Below are 23,804 nucleotides of genomic sequence, written 5' to 3'. Positions count from 1 at the left end.
TGGAAATTTCTGTAGTCAATATAAAGTTTAATTATGCCCAGTTATACAAAACTATTTTAAGCAAGAGAAACACTCTAGTGTTGTGTCTGTAATAATAATAATAATAATAATAAATAAAGAAATCCTAATTCAGTCTTCATAAAAGGTTTGAAAAGTCATTGACAAATTCTGGAAATTCACTGGGAAAGTGTGGGAAACCTGAATTAAAATCATTTTTTTGCTTTTGTTTTCTTTTTTAAAGTTTGTTTCGATTTCACTTCATCTTATCAGGAATACTATTCTCTCTGTTCTAAACATGTCAGAAGTCCTGACATATTTCCAAGACACTCCCGGAGGATCAGAGAGACATCTGTTTAAAAAGATCGATTTTAATTTAATTCTACTATTAAAACAAAAACACTATAAAGCAGAGCCTCACAGAGAAAAAGGAAACAGATGTGGAAAAAATGTGCTTTCAGTGGTAAAATGTTACTGTCAAATTTTGATTTTAATTCCCCATGCCTTCTTAAATTTGTTGTTGTTGCTGTCTGTAGATTAATTATTTGGTTATACGTGTAATACTTTGAAGCAGAACTGAACTGTTCAGAGTTCACTGCTCTTTCCTTTGATTCTTTATAACCAAAGCGCATGAAATCTATATAAATCGAGCACACAGGAATCTGAATGCAATGTGATTGATCAAACATGATGAGGGAATTGTGATATTGACCATGTTTTGTCCATTGCCCTTTTTCTGTTGTACTACTGGCCAATCAGAAGAGCAGTGCAATATTAAAAGGGCATTGGCTGATAGAACAGAGACCTCCACCTCCCTCTCTTTCCTTCACCTCTCACCCCTCTCTGGTTTGACATTATTTAACATGTGGAGCTACAGTCAGTACACAGGCCTGGAAACCTGCAAAAGCACATTTATTACAAACTTGCTTGATTGACAAACATGAAAGTACTATTTTTGCTTATTGAATAGCACATATTTTCGCTTATTATGTCACATATAGAATGATATTATATTACTTGTTTTTTTAGTTTTTGAGGCAGCATTTAATTTATTTTTCTAAATATTATAAAATTATTATTATTCTATAATTAGTATAATATTGTTTTTATTTGTAGTTATTGTGGCTGCATTTTATATATTGCATAAATTATTATTATATACTTTCTATTGCATATATATATATATATATAGGCTATATATATATATAAATAAGCAAAAGGCCTGTTAAGAATGTGAATTAAAGTAATTTGAAAATATTTTTTTTGTGTATGTTTGACAGACTTGCTTTGAATCAGTTTAATGAAAGTACTATATATATATAATTGGAAGCAATTTATCTGTAAATAAATTGCAAATAATATATATATATATATATATATATATATATATATATATATATATATATATTATATTTTTATTAGCATTGTTATGTTTTCTTGTTTTTTGTGGCTGTATTTTAATTATTTTTTCTAAATATTCTTATTGTTGTATTGTTTTGTTGTATAATATTGTCTTTATTTGTTTATTGTTGTTGCTGCATTTTTTATATATATATATATATATAGAATATAACTTGTTTGTAAAATTGGAAGTAATTTGGACATTACTATTATTATTCTTTTGTTATATCTCTCTCTCTCTCTGAAATACTTGGACTGAGTGTGTGGCCGCAGTGATTGTCCAGAGAAGATGGCTGTCCTCTGTCCATGTGCTGATGTGCTGAGGTCAGCTGCTCTGACGATGTTGCACTACTGTACCATCCATTCTAGCAGTGCAATAGTATTGTCATAGCATTTAGCCTCTGAAATGCTCAACGGTCATGGAACGCTCCGAAACAAGTGCCGGATTGCTCAGGTTGTCCCCTTACGTTACCCTGCAACTGTAACCGGTGTAACAAACATGTTTGATAAATAAAATCGCTTCTTTTTGGACTTAAAACTGAGTTCAGCCGTCATTTGTTTTGGCGACCACGCCATTTTGGCTCGGTTATCGCGCCAGGCTAAGTTTGGAGCTGAAGGGCCGAAATAAAGGTGCACGGTCGGACCCTCCCTTGTCGCAGGTTAGCAGGGGGAAGGGAATGTTTTCAGTGGAATGCAGGGAGGCAAGTCCAGTTGTGAGTATAGGGGTGGGGGATGGTCAGGAGAGGGGCCCAGGACTGCTAAACGTGTCTCTCGGCATTTCTGAGACAGTCCTTAACATAACTGAGTGAATCAACCCTATAGGGGCGAGTCGCTACACACAAGGTGTCTGTACTTGCCCCGTATCCATACTAATATGCTGGTGTTGACTTGAAGTGCAGAATACTAAAGCTTAGGTTACTCCATTAACATAAACCCACTAGAAACTCGACACGTTAAGGCTGTAAACGTGCTATCAGCTCTTAAGTGATGAAAATGTTCCTCAAAGTTGTTGCACCGAAGTATAGCACACTTTTAGGAATACGCCTGGGATTAAATGCTAACCCTGTTTATCCATGGGGGTGGTGAACTGAGCGACGGGAGCACCTCAAATACTTCAGTAGCTAACGCGACTTGTCGGGGCACGTTTGCAAAGGTTGCTGGGAAATAGTGGAATGTGAGGAATGGGATATGATATGTGTCTGTGGTTCTCGGGACACACCGTCACAGGGAGCTTTCGCTCCTCACAAGCAGGTCGCTCAGTAATCTCGTCTTCAGTGGGATGGCACAACCGCTTGATTATGGAGAAAAAACATGCATTTATGAGAGCGTTTGGCTAATACCAGTTACGCCTCGTTTCAACCACTGGTAGACATGACGTAACAAGTTAATTACTGCTGAATTGCACTCTAGTGTTTGTGCTTATCGAGTTTCATTTGAAGGTCACTCAAAAAGGGTCAAATACCACTTGAGTTAAACAATTGAGTGTGTTATTAACGCTTCATTAACTCGCCTCATCTCAGGCCTAAGGATATGAAACTGTCCATATCTGGGGTCTTATGGGAACTATGTTATTCGTGATGTAGTAACTTAATTTTACAGCAAACTTAAATGTGGTTAGATGGGTCTGTTTGAAATTGAGTAGATCCCGTTACCTTCAAAGAGCACAGGAATAGCAAGTTCCTCCTCGACACATTGGGATTTATTTAGGGAAAACCCGTTTTATCCATCATTATTACTGATCAAAGCCTTCAATGTCTTCTGTCGGAGACCTCATATTTTATCTAATTGTATTCAAATGTTGGGCATTAGCCTCAGGTCATGCTAAATGTTCTACGAGTTTCATTTTATATTGGTTTTGCGATTTGTGCAACCCTATTGGCAGTTTAAATCCCTGATTTGTGTGGTTTTGCAATTTTTTTTATACTTTTTTTATTAGGTCTGCTTTACAATTTTTGTTATTGACAGACTCGTTTTCCTGTAAGTTAAAGAAAAATATTTGTGTGATCATTTTCCTTGTAATAACTTGAATGGTTGAAGCTTGACAAATAACACTTGTTCTATAACTCTTCTTAGTTAAACTTAACTTCATATCCAACAATTTGTTGAACTTAAATGTAAAAATCTAGTAATCTGTACAATTTACATACTATGTTTTTGTTACTCAGAAAACAGTTAAAGAGTTTTTAAGGCGGGGCAATTCTTAATAGAATTTTCACTCATTTTACAGTGTAAAAACAAATTTATTCAGTTTACTTAATTAAAACTCGTTGCCTTAATTCAATTTAGTAATTCTATCAAGTATATATTAAAAGTGGTCCTACTTGAGTTGTTAACTTAATTGTATCTGCGACCTGAGGAACAGTGCACTCCCAGAATGCATTGTGGCATGAATAAATTAGTCTTTTTGGCTTTATTTGACAATTTCATTTGCCGTCTTGTGTCAGTATTAGCACAATAAAGACAGAAAATAAAGTTGTTTTGCAATGTTCAGAGTCTTATTAATTGAAAAATAAATTGATTGCATGCTGAATGTTGATGTATGTGTGTGACTCAAGCAATGTTGATTGCAAGATATATTTCTACAACTATAGGGGGATCGATATGGTGTTTCACGATATGGTGTTTATGATTTTTGTTAGCAATATAATTATAATAGACCATAATTCAACATGAAATAGTGATTTAATGAGAAGCTGGGTCATCTTTTTAAAAAAAAAAACTATTTATTAGGTTACTTCTCTTCCTTTGAAACCAAAAATATTCTAGTAATATAAATGAAGTTGCCAATGTTGACCATAATGGTGACAAAACCATTTAAGGTTAAGTTTGGTTAAGGTTAACAATTAAGTTAAATCAACTTCAATTTATGAAGTCAACTTCTGTGATAATGTTCTCTCAAAATTTTCAAGGCAACCAAGGAGAAAGATGACTGCAGAAGTGGAGGAAATGAGCGAAAATTATATTAAGAATTGCCCTGCCTCAAACTCTTTTGCTTGATAAACTGGTTAAACCAATCAAGTAATCTTAATTTGAGTTTTCTGAGTTACAAATGCATATATGAAATGTACATATTAAGTATTAATTGTACAATTAAATTCAACAAATTGTTGGACATTAAGTAGCCAAAGATAACTAAGAAGGGCTAGTTAGAACAAATGTTAGGTTTTATTTTTTTTAAATATTATTTTAATATTTGATATTATGATATTGTGATCATGATAATGTTACTTCGTTGTAAGGACTGTTACTTAAATCATGTAACAGGGTTGAATGCTAAATTGTTTTTAGGAAAATAAAATCTGTTCAGTAAAATATTGTAGGCTACATTAATGAATTTAGTGTCAAAATAATGTTTGATGTATGACTGTAATAAGATTCAGGCATGAAGGTCAAGAGAAGGTTCAAGTTAAACAAGATATCAAATCATCACGACAAAAACACGCGATTTGTGTCTCTATGCTTGAGATAAAAAGTCACATGACATTCATTGGCATGTATACTAATGTAGGCTACTTATGGATTAATTAAAATGCTTTGTTTCCAACAACACGCTATTCTTTGAGTTTTATCGTAAGTAGGCTAGGCTAGCCTGTGCTTGATTTGCACAGTAAATTATAACCTGCATATAGGCTACCTTTACACGTGCTACATTTTATGATAATAATTTTAAATATATTTTAATCAATATCTGATGCAGGAAATTATGTTAATCTGGTGGTTTTATGGTCATTTGAAGAAGAAAACGTAGGCTATATAGGCCTTGTTCGCCAGGTTATAGTTGTTCTCAGGTCGACGCAGCGGAAATCAAAACAAAACAGCGCGAAATCTTGACGTTTGAACACAATAGCGGTGTGTGGTATAAATAAGCGGTTTATACACAGGCAGGGCATATGGGCTAATTTTCTAATCATGCTCTAACAGAAGTTATGATGGTTATGATAAAATGAAAGAGCTCCATTCAAGTCGCGCGCACAGACTAGTCTTTGCCGCCATCTTACGGACAACATACAGAGATTTTCCCGAAGATGTCCGAATGTTAGTTAATTTACTCGTTATTGATAAAAAGGTTTATTTATTTATTTTTACTGCATTTAATCTCCTGTTTTCATGAACATGCCGTTTCAGTAGGCTACACTTCCTCAACCTCTGTATGGCATATTCAAAATCCATTCAGCAATAAAAGGCTCCCATGCAGGGACATTGTTTAACTCATTACATTTGGAAATTAACTTTCACATGTGGCTGAGGTAAATCAAATTAGAAATAAATATGACAACAGAATAAGTCTAAAATAAAGCTCTTTAATTGTGTCAATTCATTATACTTATGAAAAACCTAAAAGCATAAACAATAAATAATAGCATATAAAGTATTAAATCAGTCATGGGGCGGAATAGAACAGTTTTAGAGTTACTTTCTAGATTAAGTTATTACAAACATCAATGTCTGCATTAGTATATAAGGTAGGCTATATAAACAAAAGTAAATAAACATTTCACAAAAGAGACAAAAGGCTAGATAGCCTATCAAAGCTCTTAATTACGAACACAAAATAAACAATATAAAAGTTTTATAAAATGGTAAAATAATGATTTTACACTTACTTTACAAATAATAACAAAACAGCTGTTAACTTAAACCATATGACATGCAAACTTAGCAAATTCCTTTTAATTACAAATTTCTGCCAGAATCATACTTAAGCTAAACTGCAAATCAACCACACAAGCGCTGCTGTGTATCAATACACAGTTTTAAGGCAGGAATGGAAACTGAGAAAGTACAACATACACATTAAATAAAAATTTCATATTTACAGCAATAATAATAATAATAAAAAACACCAGTCCTCATATTTCTGTGGATGAAGCTGGGTTATTTCGGGCACAATTATCATCTTGTCCGCAGTTGCCATCGTCGCACTCACACTGCCGCTGTGTGCAGAAGATGGAAATCAAAACAAAAACATGGGAAAACAATATTGTTACATTTAAAACATTGATGCAAATTACGATGTTTAAGAGTAATACATTTTAGGAATATAACAAAACATTTATAATTATTATATAAAAAGTGAAAGTGAGAGTGCCATTCAAACCTTGATGTGTGTGCTTCTGAGCATGTGCTCTGGCAGCTCTGTGATCTGCTCTTTGGTCTGAGACTCCACAGCGGCCTCGTGTGGCAACTGTTATGAGTGACACAACATTCATTCAACACACACAAGGAATTTTGACAAAAATATCAGCACCTATTTTTTTTTACTTTTTTTTTAACTTTTTTTTTTTTGCAATTTACTTGTCTTGAAATAGTACTATAAATAGTTTATTTTAAAATATATCATATTTAATTACTATAATTATTACAATTATATTATCATTTTATAACATCTTTATTAAATATTATTTATAATTATTAACTATATTGGAGAGCGTACCAGGACGTGGGGGGCCCTGAAGAGGTAGCTGAAGGGGTAGTTTAAGAGGTTGAGGCAGGTGGTAGAGTAGATATCCGCATAGCGCAGTAACTGACTGGCGAAGAGGGTTTTTGTGGAACCACAGCGTAAAAGACTGCCCATTTTCCCATAGCACAGATCCATGCCGTATGTCACCATCTGTAATGCATATCGAAAAAATGGTATGTTACAGTAAGGATATACAATTTTAAAGGTCCCGTTCTATGTGATCCCATGTTTCAAACTTTAGTGTGTAATGTTGTTGTTAGAGTATAAATAATATCTGTAAAATTATAAAGCTCAAAGTTCAATGCCAAGCGAGATATTTTATTTAACAGAAGTTGACTACAAAAAACGGCTGGATTGGACTACATCCCTCTACTTCCTTCTTTAATGACGTCACTAGAACCGTAACCTCCGCCCACAGGAACACAGGCGTATTGATGGCGAAATGTCAACAGACGTGGTTGATGTTTATCTATAATCGGATACCGCAAAAGTTTAATTCGAAGTTGTTAGTTTGCTCTGTCCATTTCACCACGGACTGTTTTTCTAACCTGGAATAATATCAAGCAGACTTCTCTCAGCGTCTCATACCGACGAAGGGGACTATTTCAACTATATTCCAGCAAGCGGTAAGTAGTGATTTAATATGGAAGTAGCGATCACTCTTCACATCGTTCGTTTCTCTTAGTAGGATGAAAATAATCTTACTTAAACTGTGATTAATATACAGAAAGCGATCAAAGAACAATCCCTTTCCAATCGCCCAAGCTATCAATCACACAGCGCGAGTTTATCTGGACTCTTGCCAAAACTCGTTATGAAATCAATGACGCTGTTACACTGCACAACGAAGCTCTTACTGTATTTATATACCTCATGTTTGCATTGGTGAAATCATTAGTGAGAGTGCAGAAACTGCGTTGCAATGATAAGATCTTTCACGCGATCAACAGACTGTCATCTGCTCAATGCTCATAACTGCAACCTTTTATGTGATGGTAATAGATCTAAATACTTAAAAAACTTCTCATGATTCCTTAATCCCGATAGCTATAATAGTAAAAACGTATAATAGCTGTAATAGTAAAAGTTTTCCAGATATTTCCACATGTAATGCCAGATATTTCATATGCAAGCATGTCAGCCAATCACAGCAGAGGGCGTTTACACTGAAGTCTCACAGCAGACACGCCCCTTCAAACAGAGTGTTCAAACCAGGGAATGAAATCAGGCTAGGAAATATGCCTTTTATTTCTAAATTATAACAATTTTTGATCTAAAAAACATACTAACATTATAAGGGCACCCCTGGAAACATTATAAAATAATAAAAATAATCCATGGAATGGGACCTTTAAGAAACACAAAATTCTGAATATTTTTTGAATGAAGATAATCCACAAAAAAGGTTAGATGTGAAAACATCAAGGTAAATAATGTGTGGCAAACTTACTGAGGTGATCCTGAGAACTCACCTTTATCCTGCTCTGAATCGCACTAATATCCGGGCTCTCTTGACTTCCACTGTCCAAATGCCTGATGGGATAAAATGAGAGGTCAGCTGAAAAGTTCAATGTCATTCAGTGTTAACCCTCTGGTGCTCTTTAGTCACTTTTGATCATAAAATAGTTTTTATGTTTTACTTCATCGGAATGATCCAATGTTGGGGAAAGGGAAAGGGAAAGGGCTTCTGGGCTCGGCTTGCTTGTTTGTTTTTTAATAACAAAGAAAAAACAAATGAGACTCAGGCTGAAGGAAATGCAAATTCACGCCTGTACAGTAGAGGGCGCAGCTCAAACAAACCTTTCATTTGTGCTGCCATTCTGGATTGCAGAAGAATAGGACTCAGTAGAAGAAAGTTCCTCACTCTTACTTAAAAACAACAACAACAAAAGAAACACAAATGTGATGTTTGACTAAAGTTAGTTCTGTCTATGACTATGGTTGAACTGGATCATCGAAGGTCAGCAGCAAAGACAGTGCGCACACAACGCTGCTGCACTCGCGATTTCTCTCAACATGGGGACAGGAGAGGTGTCAGTCAGTATATGGGGAAAAAAACTTATTTGAAAAAGTAAATCAGATATTTTGTTATAAATTTACAAGTAATGTTTTACTTTATAGTTACTTAAAGTAATCTGATTACATAACTCACATTACTTGTAATGTGTTACCCCCAACACTGGAAGGGTATGACACTTTGTGACTATTGTGGCACTTGCCATGTGAACACACAAGGCTTGTTCGATCAAAGTACTGCGAGAGGGATTAGAGAGCAGACGGCTCCATATGCTTTTGCATTGTGCTTGCGGTATTTTGATGTCATGCACCGATGGATCTGTGCGGCTCCGCTTCAAGTCGAACAAGCCTACACACACACACACACAAATCACGGACATGATTTAAAAAAGGTTAAATTGTCCTAAAAAAGTAGGGCACTTGTACTCCTCACAGTCAAAAAAGATCACTTTATATGATGAACAGATTGAATTTAGGCTTTTATTCACATATGACCATTGATCAGCGAACATAAACAGAAGCTCAACCAAACATGCTTCACGCATGAGAACAAACCTCATTGGTTCTTGCTGAAGCTCAAACGTGCTGCGTAACACGAGAATGAACCTCATTGGTTCTTGCTGAAGCTCAAACTTGCTGTGTAACACGAGAATGAACCTCATTGGTTCTTGCTGAAGCTCAAACTTGCTGTGTAACATGAGAATGAACCTCATTGGTTCTTGCGGAAGCTCAAACGTGCTGCGTAACACGAGAATGAACCTCATTGGTTCTTGCTGAAGCTCAAACTTGCTGCGTAACACGAGAATGAACCTCATTGGTTCTTGCTGAAGCTCAAACGTGATGCGTAACACGAGAATGAACCTCATTGGTTCTTGCGGAAGCTCAAACGTGATGCGTAACGAGAATGAACCTCATTGGTTCTTGCGGAAGCTCAAACGTGCTGCGTAACACGAGAATGAACCTCATTGGTTCTTGCTGAAGCTCAAACGTGATGTGTAACACGAGAATGAACCTCATTGGTTCTTGCGGAAGCTCAAACGTGCTGCGTAACACGAGAATGAACCTCATTGGTTCTTGCTGAAGCTCAAACGTGCTGCGTAACACGAGAATGAACCTCATTGGTTCTTGCGGAAGCTCAAACGTGATGCGTAACACGAGAATGAACCTCATTGGTTCTTGCTGAAGCTCAAACTTGCTGTGTAACACGAGAATGAACCTCATTGGTTCTTGCTGAAGCTCAAACGTGCTGCGTAACACGAGAATGAACCTCATTGGTTCTTGCGGAAGCTCAAACGTGATGCGTAACACGAGAATGAACCTCATTGGTTCTTGCGGAAGCTCAAACTTGCTGCGTAACACGAGAATGAACCTCATTGGTTCTTGCTGAAGCTCAAACGTGATGCGTAACACGAGAATGAACCTCATTGGTTCTTGCGGAAGCTCAAACGTGATGCGTAACACGAGAATGAACCTCATTGGTTCTTGCGGAAGCTCAAACGTGCTGCGTAACACGAGAGTGAACCTCATTGGTTCTTGCTGAAGCTCAAACGTGCTGCGTAACATGAGAATGAACCTCATTGGTTCTTGCTGAAGCTCAAACGTGATGCGTAACACGAGAATGAACCTCATTGGTTCTTGCGGAAGCTCAAACGTGATGCGTAACACGAGAGTGAACCTCATTGGTTCTTGCGGAAGCTCAAACTTGCTGCGTAACACGAGAATGAACCTCATTGGTTCTTGCTGAAGCTCAAACGTGATGCGTAACGCGAGAGTGAACCTCATTGGTTCTTGCTGAAGCTCAAACGTGCTGCGTAACACGAGAGTGAACCTCATTGGTTCTTGCTGAAGCTCAAACGTGATGTGTAACACGAGAGTGAACCTCATTGGTTCTTGCTGAAGCTCAAACGTGATGCGTAACACGAGAGTGAACCTCATTGGTTCTTGCTGAAGCTCAAGCGTGATGCGTAACACGAGAGTGAACCTCATTGGTTCTTGCTGAAGCTCAAACGTGATGCGTAACACGAGAGTGAACCTCATTGGTTCTTGCTGAAGCTCAAACGTGATGCGTAACACGAGAGTGAACCTCATTGGTTCTTGCTGAAGCTCAAACGTGATGCGTAACACGAGAGTGAACCTCATTGGTTCTTGCTGAAGCTCAAACGTGCTGCGTAACACGAGAATGAACCTCATTGGTTCTTGCGGAAGCTCAAACGTGCTGCGTAACACGAGAATGAACCTCATTGGTTCTTGCGGAAGCTCAAACGTGCTGCGTAACACGAGAATGAACCTCATTGGTTCTTGCGGAAGCTCAAACTTGCTGCGTAACACGAGAATGAACCTCATTGGTTCTTGCGGAAGCTCAAACGTGATGCGTAACACGAGAATGAACCTCATTGGTTCTTGCGGAAGCTCAAACGTGATGCGTAACACGAGAATGAACCTCATTGGTTCTTGCTGAAGCTCAAACGTGCTGCGTAACACGAGAATGAACCTCATTGGTTCTTGCTGAAGCTCAAACGTGCTGCGTAACACGAGAATGAACCTCATTGGTTCTTGCTGAAGCTCAAACGTGCTGCGTAACACGAGAATGAACCTCATTGGTTCTTGCTGAAGCTCAAACGTGCTGCGTAACACGAGAATGAACCTCATTGGTTCTTGCTGAAGCTCAAACGTGCTGCGTAACACGAGAATGAACCTCATTGGTTCTCGCACGTCAAGGGAACACACTTCCGTTTACCACAACTGATGTGTGTGGATGAATGTTTAAATGTGAATTAAAGGTCGAGTCTCTTCAGAAAATTTGAACTGCTCAATTCATATGGATACGATATCTTTATGAACTTTTTGAAGCGTCAAAGAGTCAGTTGTGTAGCTTTCTATGGAGGGACAGAAAGCTCCCAGATTTCATTAAGAATTTCTTCATTTGTGTTCTGAAGATGAAAGAAAGTCTTACGGGTTTGGAACGAAGGGTGAGTAAATGATGAGTTTTTATTTTTGGGTGAACTATCCCTTTAAGGGTACATAACAATTATTGAAAAATAAATAAATAAATGGGTATGGATTAATGAACTGTATTGTAAAAAATTGTGGAAATGGAGCATAATTGTTGCATTAATATTACTTGGTGCCATTCCCTCAAAATACAAAATATTAAATAAATAAAATTACTGAACAAAAATATATTACATTGATTTTACTGGGGGGGGGGGGGGGGGGGGGGTCATTTAATTTTGACCCCTAAATGAGGAGAACCAGATTAATGTTTGTTTGTGAGCGTTTCAGCTTTAGTACCCCAAAAAGGTAAAAAAAGAGACTTGATTTATGCAATAAAAGCCTAAATAAAATATAATTAATGATTAACCTAATTAATTTCAACTAACAACACTAGATTGTATGTGAAGTCTGTGCACAGAAAAGCACGGATATGGAGTCCTGTACTGCCATCTATCCATCATGCCTAGTATTGCACTGATTCTGGCAGAGAAAGACTCACACTTACTGATATAACTCTGCAAGGAAGATGTCAAGATGTCTTAACTCCTCAAACATACCTATAAAAAGACACAAGAGACAGTATTTTTAGCCTCTAGCAGTCAACTTTGCAAATCCATTCTTTCTCAAATGACGAAAATGAAAGGGTGTTATTTACTGGTTTTATCTTTCCACACATGCAGCTCCTTCACGAGCTCAGGAACTACCAGGAAAGTCTTCCAGCCCTGGCGTTTCTTTGACTTGAGAATATCCCCAAAGATGTGATCCCCCACATAGAGAATGTCTTTGCCCTTAACATCCAGCAAATCACAGACAATATCAGAAGATCCTAAGAAAGGGGTTGAAGAATAACTGACATAAGCAAAAGTAGTGTCTTTATGCATGCAAGCCTAGCAAACAGATCATGAAGATGATGAGAACAACATGTGAAAACTCCTCTGGCATTACCTCCAGAATACACTGTCCCATGCTGGAGGTCTCCAGTGTATGTGCCAACACGCAGCTTACCAGTGACCTACATCAGGGAATGATCAGAAGTTTAGTTCAATCCAAGCTCAAGCAAGACGGTTCCTGATATTTCATTGAACATGAAGTGCCTTAATGTTTATAAAAATATACAGTGTACAATGTTATTTATTTATTTACTGCCATTCAAATGTTTGGGGTCTGTAAGATTGTAAAGATCTGTAAAGATTTTCTAAGTTTTTAAAGAAGTCTCTTATGCTCACCATTTATTTGATTTAAAATACAATAAAAACAGCAATATTGTGAAATATTATTATTATAAAATGTAATTTATTCCTGTGATCAAACCTGAATTTTTAGCACCATTACTCCAGTCTGCAGTGTCACATGATCCTTCAGAAATCATTTGTTGCTCAAGAAAAATTTTCTTATTATTATAGATGTTGATATTTTTTTGTGGAATATTATTATTATTACACACAAAGTTAATGACAAACTAATATATTGGAACATGCACTATACAGTGAGAATCTTCTTGTCTGGGACACAATTTAGTTAAATCGCCATATATAAAAGTAAATATTAGGTTACACTTTATTTTAAGGTGTCCTTGTTACAATATAATAATGCATTTAAGTGCTGGGCATAATATTAATTAACATGTTAGAGTTTGGTTTAGGGTTAGTGGCATGTAATTATGCATAATTTATAGTTATTACTATAGTAACTACATGTAACTTTTAAAAAGGTCACTGTAAAATAGTGTTACCACATATTATGTCACTGAGAACAAGACTTTTCAATTCACTAAAAAGAGAAATGTGGGGAAATGTATAGTAATATAAATGTAAAGTCATTTCTATATCCAACGTCTAATGTTTGTATTTGTTTACAATTTGTTTTTTTCTGGTTTTGTGGTAAAATAGGAGCTAGACGTGTTCCTGACAGTCTTAAGATTCACCCATAGTCTCATTGTTATTAAATCATTGGGTATAACAGCTAACTTTTACATCAAAAACCCCTTATTTTTGCCTGAATGAATGGTTAATTTAAAAGAGAGTACAGCTTTTGATTTCTATATGAATAGTAGCAGTGCACACCACCAGACACCAGGAACCCACCGTGTCGACCTGTCGCAATACTGTCCCTCCTGCGAAGAACATGGGCTTCCTAGTGTCCACCACCACCAGGTCAAAGTAGGAGCGCCAGGGTTTCTTGGGGCTCTAGACAACATGAAACATTTCAGAATTTGTATATCTGTATGTGTGCAAACAATATTTCAGAGCAAATGATACTAAGTAGTATTTTTTGTGTCAGTCAGAGAGCACTCGTGCCGCTCACCTTAGAGCCAGCCGGGGTATCCAGTAAGTACTTCATAATAGCCTAATTTGAGAAAATACGTAATACAACGTGATTAAAATCCAATTATGAATATTAATGATAGCGTGCAATGATATGCAGCCTGTCCGTGGCAGTGTAAATAATTTCTAGGGGGCTGGCGCTCTCCTTACCTCAGTGTAATTGAAGTCGCTGTTGGTGGCCAGGAACACTTTGGCGACCTCTTTAATGCGGCTCAGCAACACAGGAAGACGAGGCTAAACAGAATCATATGTATATGAGTCTTTAGGCACATGCAAATCTATAATATAATCTATAATCATCATAATGATGATTAGCATACAAAATGTTTCTCTCAGGCAATTTGAGAAAAAAAAAATATAATTATTACTTACATCTTTAATCACGTACTTGTCCAGGTTCTTCAGTGTTCGTTCCTTCAGAATGCCCTGAAAGACAAATATAATAATGACTGTAATGTGTGTATGCCTGAATATTCAGCAATAATCATCAATTGCAGAGGACAACTCTATATAAATGGATTCTGATTGGTTGTTAATGTCTTTATCGTTCATCAATTGAGAAAAATCGTTCTGAAAGTGATTCCAATGATAGCGTTCCTCTGTGTGATTATTGTTATAGTTGTGGACTTCCCTATTCTCATTATGAATTAGAATGACAATTAAAATTTTATAGTTATCGTCCTCTGCGTGATCGGCCCTTTATAATCTACACAAAAATGTTATTGAAAATGGTCAAGTTTACCGTGTCGTGAAGGTGATCCATGGCGTCCCTCACGTCCTGAAACATGCTTCTGTGTGACATGAACAAGTCACCGTGTTTGAACCCTTTCAGGCAACTAAGTGGGAGAGGAATAGTAAGACAGATTTTAGAAATTGTTTGAGCATCTTTTAAAGTGCCCCTATTATGCTATTTTAAAGGTTCCTAATTTAGTTTTGGAGGCCTCCTACAATAGGTTTACATGCATCCAAGGTCAAAAAACACTTTCACTTTGTCATAATATACATTGCAGCATCACCTATTTTCTTACAGTGTCTGAAAATAATTCTATCTTTCTAAACCCCTCCTTCCTGATAGCCTCTGCTCTGATTGGTCAGATGACCCAGTCTGTTGTGATCGGTCTACTCTGCTCTGATTGGTCAGATGACCCAGTCTGTTGTGATCGGTCTACTCTGCTCTGATTGGTCAGACAGTCCAGTCTGTTGTGATTGGTCTACTCTGCTCTGATTGGTCAGATGGTCCAGTCTGTTGTGATCGGTCTACTCTGCTCTGATTGGTCAGATGGTCCAGTCTGTTGTGATCGGTCTACTCTGCTCTGATTGGTCAGACGGCCCAGTCTGTTGTGATTTGTGTGATCTGTGTCCAGTCTGTGTTGAAACCTCTAGCCTTAAGCATAAGCAAGAGTAATAGTGATGCTTGCCTCATTAAAAACTGAATAAATTATAAACATTATTCTCATGATTAAGCTGTAAAAGAGCCTGTTGCAGTTAAGAATAATCCACTCACTTTTTGTATCTGGTGGTTTTGGTGAAGAAGTCAAACAGGCAAGCATAAAGATATGTCTCTGAGAACATGAGAGAGACAAATCATGTAATTAGAATCAATTATCCTTTCACTTGACCGTTTAGATGCAACATTATCATTGTACCTGATAGGTTGAAGAGCGTGTTGAGGACGTAAAAGCGGTCAGTGTCATCCCTCTGGATGAACTTGTTTGGATAATACTCATCAACCTGTTCACTACAAACAGACACATGTCTTAATGAGAATACTAGCAGACAAATAAGCTGTCTGACAAACCATACAAAAGCATTGGAAATACATTCACACATCGGAAGGCGTGTGACGAAACAATAACAGTGTGTCACTGAGCTGCCCAGCTAATGTGTCACAGCAGCAGCCAGTGTTCAGAGACTGCTAACAATACTGTTCTCAAACAACTGATCCCTGCTAAATAAAACCGTCCCCAAAATACCCCATGTTTAATGTCTTATACGTGAGGATAACCAACAGCCTCCCTAACAAAATCTACACACCACTCTTCTATGGCAGGTGTTGGATATAAATATACTACCAATGAGTTCATTACTTCATCTGTGTCTGATCTAAATAGAGTGTTGGGTCTCAAATTAGACATTTTCCACAAAAATGGAACAAATAATGGTTATAACTTTTTTTTTCTTAACCCTGTTGGTCATCCACCTTTTTTATGATATATGACATAATATAAATATTTTATTTTTTATACACTACAGTTCAAAAGTTTGGTTGAGTAGGCTAAATGTTTAATGTTTTGGTTTAGGTCACAAAGGCTGCATTTATTTGAACAAAAGACAGTAAAAACAGTAATATTGTGAAATATTATTACAAAATAAATGAACTGTTTACTATTGTAATATAGTCTAAAATGTAATTTATTCCTGTGAATCAAAGCTGAATTTTCAGCATCATTACTCCAGTCTTCAGTGTCACATGATCCTTCAGAAATCAGTCTAATATGATGATTCTTTTATGAATAGAAAGTTCAAAAGAACAGCATTTATTTGGAAGATAGATAGATAGATAGATAGATAGATAGATAGATAGATAGATAGATAGATAGATAGATAGATAGATAGATAGATAGATAGATAGATAGATAGATAGATAGATAGATAGATAGATAGATAGATAGATAGATAGATACTCAAAAAAAATTCTGATTGGCTGATTGGAATGTTGTTCCAGGATCAACAAAAATGTTGATCTAGGAACATGATGTATTTGGCGAAAATCAGGTTCTGCTTGTTTCCCTCTGTTTGCAGTCACATGAGTCAACACATCCAAAAGAACTTGTTGTCAATTAAGCTTGTATTGTTATGATTCAAGAAAAAGATTTGTTCATGAATCAGAGTGATTAAGATGTTTAGTTTGGGCTAACAATTGCTATATCCATTTTTAAAATTCGCTTTTGTGAAGCCCCTTCATTGCTAATGAGTATTTTTTTTCATTGTGATGTTAAACACAAAATTGCCTTTCTCTGCTGTGCTAGTCTCTAACACAGATCCTTGTATTTCTTTATCTGTTTTCAACAGCTCTCAACCCTGTCGTTCCTTCACACACGGTTTATTGGCTTTCGACCTGCCTCCCTTGAATGTTTTGTCCCACGCAGCACTCACCTTTGTTGGAATCTTCTGTTGTCAGAGAAAGGTTGTGGGGGCATTTGCGAGCAAACTCTCACTCAATACACCATTGACTCGCGCCACAATGAATCATCTCACTCACCCTCTCAGGTACTCAAAGCCGTGAGTGCACACCAGGATGTTTCCATTGGAGTCTATTTTCAACAGGTTACCGTACATAGTATCGTACACCAGGCCTCTGGAGAAGAGAGGAGAAAGAGAGAGAACGTTGGAAAGAACAAGAGTCTGGGAGCATTCAGACAAATGAATAATTGATGGAAAAATATGGCCCTCTTAGGAGTTAAAACAAGAGTTCATTCATATTTATATTTCCCCCCAGTAGTATCATGAGCTGAGAGTTAAACTGTCTGTGTTTGGCATTCAGCACGTTTTTAAAATGACCTCAAGCAACCTATTGCTGTTATGAGACTCTTGAGACTGGTGTAATGCAGGGCATTTTTATTTGTATGGTTACCCACTAAGTTTCTCAATGGTTTATAATAGGCTCAAAAATGACTACAAACAAAAAATTAAGTGGACTTAAGGTCTCCATCTTGTACTAAAGAGATCAATTTATACTGGAATTATCTGATAATTTACACTACCGTTCAAAAGTTTGGGGTCAGTATAATCTTTTTCTTTTCTTTAAAAAAAAATACTTTTGTGTTTTTATTCTGCAAGGACAAATTAAACTGATCAAAAATGACAGTAAAGACATTTATAATGTTACAAATTTCTATTTCAAATAAATGCTGTTCTTTGTTTATCTAAGAAAAAAAAATCACACTTTCTACAAAAATATTAAGCTGCACAACTGTTTTCAACATTGATAATAATAAGAAATGTTCCCCTTGATCATCAAATCATCATATTATAATGATTTCTGAGGGATCATGTGACACTAAAGACAATAGAAAACAGTCATTTTTAATTGTAATAATATTTCACTATATTATTGTTTTTACTGTATTTTTGATCAAATAAATTAAGTCTTGGTGAGCATAAAATACTTTCAAAAATATAAAATATTATTAAACCTCAAACTTTTGAATATTAGTGTGTATATCATGTTAACCTAATTGCATAATTAATAATGAATTAAAAAGCTTTGAAAAATAAAACTAGCGAAAGCAAGCAGCATCATAAATAAAAACTGATCCTTTAATTTCTCAATACACATTTTTTCCACAATTCCACACTGCACATTATATTAAATTAAAGATATAAATGCAATAACTTTCTCCACTTCTGAAACAAATTGAGTTCACGAAACCCTCTCATCAATCCCTCCCCTCAAAGTACCTGCATATATTCATAATGCCTATTTTTCAAAATCCAATCAATACTCGATGGAAATGACTGGATTTTGAAGTTATGAATGGCATTTCGTATCGACTTGAAAGCAAATGAACATAAATTAGGACAAATACTGAAACTGTAAACTACAAAAAAAATAATTTCTTACTCAGTATTTTTGTCTATAAATATCTAAATGTTCTTAAATCAAGAAACATTAAATGAAAATGCAAAATTACTTAAGATATTAAGTCTTGTTTTCTGAAAAAATAAGTGAAAGGGTAAGAAAAATAAACCTAATTTAAAGGGAAATCCATTTTATTTTACTTACCACATTGGTAGACATTTTTATCTTGTTTTAATTTTGATATATTTTTCAGAAAACAACACTTGTTATCTGATGTCATTTTGCTTCTCAAGTAATTGAATCTTGATTTATGGACATTAAGGTATTTGTACTGCCAAAATAAGGCAAAAATACTGAGGAAGAAAATCATATTTTGCAGTGAAGATTCCCCTGAACAAAACATTTTGAAATTCACTGCACTCTTCTAAGCTCTTGTTACTGTTCAAGTTGCTTACATCTCTATTTCCCCCCTAGTGACGCACCATTCCCATTGAAATCAATGGAATAATCGTGTTCTGTGACGCAACGTAAACCAGAATACGGATATTAAGAAGATGATGGATGTAAACACAGTCAGTGTTCTGCTTGCACTGCCACAAACCCTCAAAAGCCTTTCCAATGAGCTCAGTTACCCAATATAACCTAATCCAGACCCATTGATGGCGCAACACTTACCGTGTGGGGAAGGAAGGGTCGTACGAATAGCCCAGCAGCTCGTGTGGGTATCCGATTGACACCAGCCTGTCTCTGAGCAGCTCAAAGCCCAGACTCTCATACTCTGGAGACTTATACACTGTTGAAAACATGAGAGTTGATGTGAAAGAAGCACTTCACACATAGTCAGACAACTTGTCCTAAAGGCACTATAAATGCACTCACCCGCCAGAGTGTAATCCATGTCAAATCCATAGCACTTGATGTTTTCAAGTGTCAAACTCCGGTTCACAAACACCCTGAAGGGAAAGACAGGAGGTTGTTTAATTGATTGTTGGGTCACACCTTTCTTCTTATCCACAGAACACTTACACTGCATTAAATGGGACCCTTTTATGCCATTTTAAAAGTTTTTATTTATTTATGAAACAAACATTATTTTTCACCCATTTAACATTGTTGCAGCACCTCTCTGCCCAGTCTGTCAGTAACACTCTGTTTAGTTCCTCTATGAAGCCCCTCCTTCTGATAAGCTCACTGTGCATTGATTGGCCGGCTGGATCAGTGTGTTGTGATTGGTCAGCTGGTTTGAGCGTGTTTGGGAAATGTCACGCTACTAACTAACACAGGCCTCGTCGCCTTTTTTTTTTTTTTTTTTTTTTTGCATATGACTTGGGCGGGAATTATTTAAATGAGGAATATTGTGATGTGTTTGTTCCTGGAAGAAAACTCAAGACTACAAACAAAGCGTTTCAAGGAGCTCAGAAAGAGTGCACACTGATATAGAGAATAACTCTCTATGGAGAGTCTTCATGCTTTGTAACTTTGCAGACATTTTTCATGCTCAAACAGCAACATTAAACATGAAAGATGAAAATGTAAAAAAAATAAACATCCTTTAAGTTATAATCAAAGCCACAACCACTGAGTAGTGACCCTGGCATAAATGCTGAATTTTGTAACATTATTGAACTGAATTGAATCGACACTGACTCGAGCTGAAAACGACACTACTGTCTTCTGTAGAGCTGCTTATGACTGAATTGAACTAATTTCACTACTGATGAATGTTACACAGTTATTGAACTAAACTGAATCAACACTGAACTGACTGGAGCTGAATAATGACACCATTTTTTAGAGCTTCTTACAGCAGAATTTCAATGTGTTTCATATTTGATGAAGTTTGCATCATTGATCGTCTATTACTGTGAAACTGCTTTAAACAATCTGTTTTGTATAAAGTGCTGTAGAAATGTAGATAACTTGACTAGACTTTAGCGCCAAGCTCTATCAGCTGAGCAACAAGAACACGTAATACCGCCAAAAAGTGGTCATTTGCATAGTGTTTGTATTCGAACGTGCAGTGCTTATCACACTGTCCTATATATCAAGTCAGCGCAGTTTAGGTCTGCTCTTATCAGGTCCCTGGCGTATGACATCAGTGCAGCTGGTGTGAGGTCACTGCCGTTCAAAGCACGTAAAGACGTGAAGGAGCAGCCAACTGGCACTCTTTCTCCTTGGCAGTTTTACAATGTAAATAAGTCATGTTTTTATATTTACAAAGGAAAGGACTGACTAAGCAATATCAAAATAGTAAGACAATGCAACTTGATTAAATCTAATGATGTTTTAAATGTTGCATGCTTAACGGTCAACTAATGTTGAATATGAGAAAGAATTGAGGTTGAAATATTTGATATCTGGATATCACAACATTGCATTGCTAGAATTCATACAAATATTACTGACCAACTTTCATATACTCCCCTATATATATATATATATATATATATATATATATATATATATATATATTATATTTGTAATAATTTCACATTGAATCTCTCAAGTAATGTAGAAACAAAATGAAGATGGTATATTTTGAATATTTGTATAATGTCATCTTATGAATGAATCTTATGATACCAGTACTGATACTGATGTCTCTATTACATGGATTTTATAGCCATTCAACATTACAGTATAACTGAAAGCTATAAATTTTTTTTACTTTTTAACATATTTAACATTTTATAGGCTTTAAAAATAACAAATTTTAATTTAAGTGAACTTAAATCAATATTTGCATAAACCCATTGTAATAAATATTACATTAAGCTGTGCCTTTAATATATCTTTAATATAGCTCAACATACAGAAATTTTATAATCAAACACTGCACAGTGGTTATAAGTTGAGTTGCCTTGATGAATTTATTGGCTGAATGAGATATTTTGTATTTAACCGAACAAATTCAAACTGAGAACAGAACAAAGTAGTGTTACTTAAGACAATTTCTAGCACAATATATACTAAAATATTGTTGGTTTAACTAAGAAAAGTAAGTAATCTGGTTGCCTTAATTTTGAGTTCATTGAAACTAAAAAATTGAGTTACAAAGAAAGAGATTGGTTCAAACAACAGAAACTTGAAAGTTGATTTGACAAATGAAAAAGTTGTGATAAATCATGAAAATAAGTTTGTACAATGGAAAGAACCTAAAAATGTGAATGCTTCAGGTTGCATTGAATTTTTAAGTTTTCTCAACAATTCCTTTTTTTATTTTACAGTGACTGTATCGTCATATGGTTGCAACAGGTTTGTGATCGTCATATGTTTGCAATGCCATATGCAACCTTTCTTATCATAGTTTTTGCCAACTTCTTTGATGACACACATGAATTCTTCAAGAAATAGTTCACCCACAAATGAGAATTCTGTCACCATTCACTCACTCTTTTGTGTTCAGTAGAAGAAATAAAGTCATACAGGTTTGGTACGACATCAGGGCGAGTAAAGAATTTTAATTTTAGGGCGAACTATCCCTTCAAGTATGTCCAAAGTCTTAATGATTAAAAAGCACAGTTAATTAGGCTACCTAAAATAGATGAGTGACTTGTCATCTGTGACTAACTATTGAACGAGAAAAGAAACAATCAGTCTTTTATCTTTGAATAGATAAGACTTAGGCTACAGGACCAACTAACTGAATAAATGAATAAATCAAATGAATGAATGAATGAATGAATAAATAACACTTTATTTTAGTGTCCTTGTTACACGTTACATGTACTTACTATAGTAATAAAACAAAAATTATGCATAATTATGCAACTAAACCAAACCCTAAGTGTTAATAGTGCTCTTAATACATTACACTGTAACAAGGACACCTTAAAATAAAGTGTAACTACATAAACAAAATAAAGCAAAACATTTTTTTTTTTCATATAATTATTATTTTATGACTGATGTTATTATTTTTTGGAAAAGTTACATTTTGTTGAGATATTATCTAGAGCATTGGACCAGATTTATGTCTAAGTATGATGCTTTAAGTAAATTTATGTCATTGAGAGGCAAGAAACTCAAATCCTGTCAGTGGATTTACAGTATTGCCATATTATTGTGAAATCAAACTACACGAAATGCCATTTTTTGTCGAAAAAATATCCCATGAGGCAGCATGATATACGACGAATAAGAATTAATTGCTAAGAATTACTGCAACAAAGAGAGATAAGTTGTATTGTAGTGGTATAACAACACAATTTAAAAAAACACACACAAACAAATCAACTGAAAATATGAATAAATAACAGCATACTAAGACCCGTGTTTCTAAAGATAGTTTAAGCTGGTTAAAGGCTGGTATTCACCTGTATGACTGTGTAAAGTACCTGTTCTTACCTGTGATGTATTTCTTTTTTGGCGCTGCGCATCTCCATCGCGAGTGTCCGGTGTGTGTGTGTGGTGTGTGTGTGTCCTCTCGCGCTCACCGAATCACTCTCCGCTCACTCTGAACTGTCACGATACCCTTTTGCGCTTTAAATTGTACCATGATGTTGACATCACCAGTGTGAATTTTCCTTGGGTTTGGCTTGTAAACAGGAACCTTAAGTACGTAGTTTGGGCGTGTGTGGGGTGCACGCGAACACGAGTGAAGTTTGAAATCGGTCGCTGTGGACAGGCTCCAGCGCGCAGCTCGAGCACGTAGATTGTGTTATCAGTGTCAGACAGGCGCGCGCACTCGCCTCAGGACGCAAAGGTCCCGTTCAGCGCCCAAACACGAGACCATCGATACTGCGCCACCGAGGCCACTACAGTCATGAGCATTTACAAATTAACCGCGCATTAAAATTTCATTTAGCGGACGAGTGTTCCTCCCTTCATTCATATTCGCGACAAGAGAGTGCGGGGCAAGTTGTCACATTGGCTATAACTATAGGATACTCGCTTACTGAAAGACAAACTTGTCACTAGTTTTAAATTTTGAACAAATGAAATGTAAACAATTAAATTTCAAACTCCACTAACACACACACACACACACATATATATATATTGGCTATATATAGCCTACACACATTTC

General features: G+C 36.0%; 1 protein-coding gene across 2 annotated transcripts; it reads right to left on the bottom strand.

The window, feature by feature from the left end:
- Window positions 1-5,679: 5,679 nt before the first annotated feature.
- On the bottom strand, window positions 5,680-23,440 carry nt5c2l1 (5'-nucleotidase, cytosolic II, like 1). 2 transcript variants are annotated; one of them, XM_079860523.1, is made up of 19 exons: window positions 23,123-23,396; window positions 19,655-19,728; window positions 19,451-19,568; window positions 17,456-17,551; window positions 15,840-15,931; window positions 15,698-15,755; window positions 14,936-15,029; window positions 14,566-14,619; window positions 14,344-14,427; window positions 14,174-14,215; window positions 13,954-14,055; window positions 12,815-12,881; window positions 12,525-12,695; window positions 12,375-12,426; window positions 8,660-8,728; window positions 8,332-8,392; window positions 6,833-7,009; window positions 6,497-6,583; window positions 5,680-6,332 (listed from the first exon to the last, which is right to left on the bottom strand). In XM_079860523.1, the coding sequence occupies exons 1-19, from the start codon at window positions 23,158-23,160 to the stop codon at window positions 6,249-6,251; spliced, it is 1,620 nt and encodes a 539-aa protein (XP_079716649.1). In that variant the 5' UTR covers window positions 23,161-23,396; the 3' UTR covers window positions 5,680-6,248. The 2 variants fall into 2 exon arrangements, with proteins under 2 accessions (XP_079716649.1, XP_079716650.1); XM_079860524.1 differs by lacking the exon at window positions 8,660-8,728 and having other exon boundaries at window positions 23,123-23,440.
- Window positions 23,441-23,804: the final 364 nt, after the last annotated feature.

Source organism: Squalius cephalus (genome assembly GCF_949319135.1).
Source record: "Squalius cephalus genome assembly, chromosome: 24".
Classification (NCBI taxonomy): domain Eukaryota; kingdom Metazoa; phylum Chordata; class Actinopteri; order Cypriniformes; family Leuciscidae; genus Squalius; species Squalius cephalus.
This window is presented reverse-complemented; position numbering and strand designations above follow the sequence as displayed.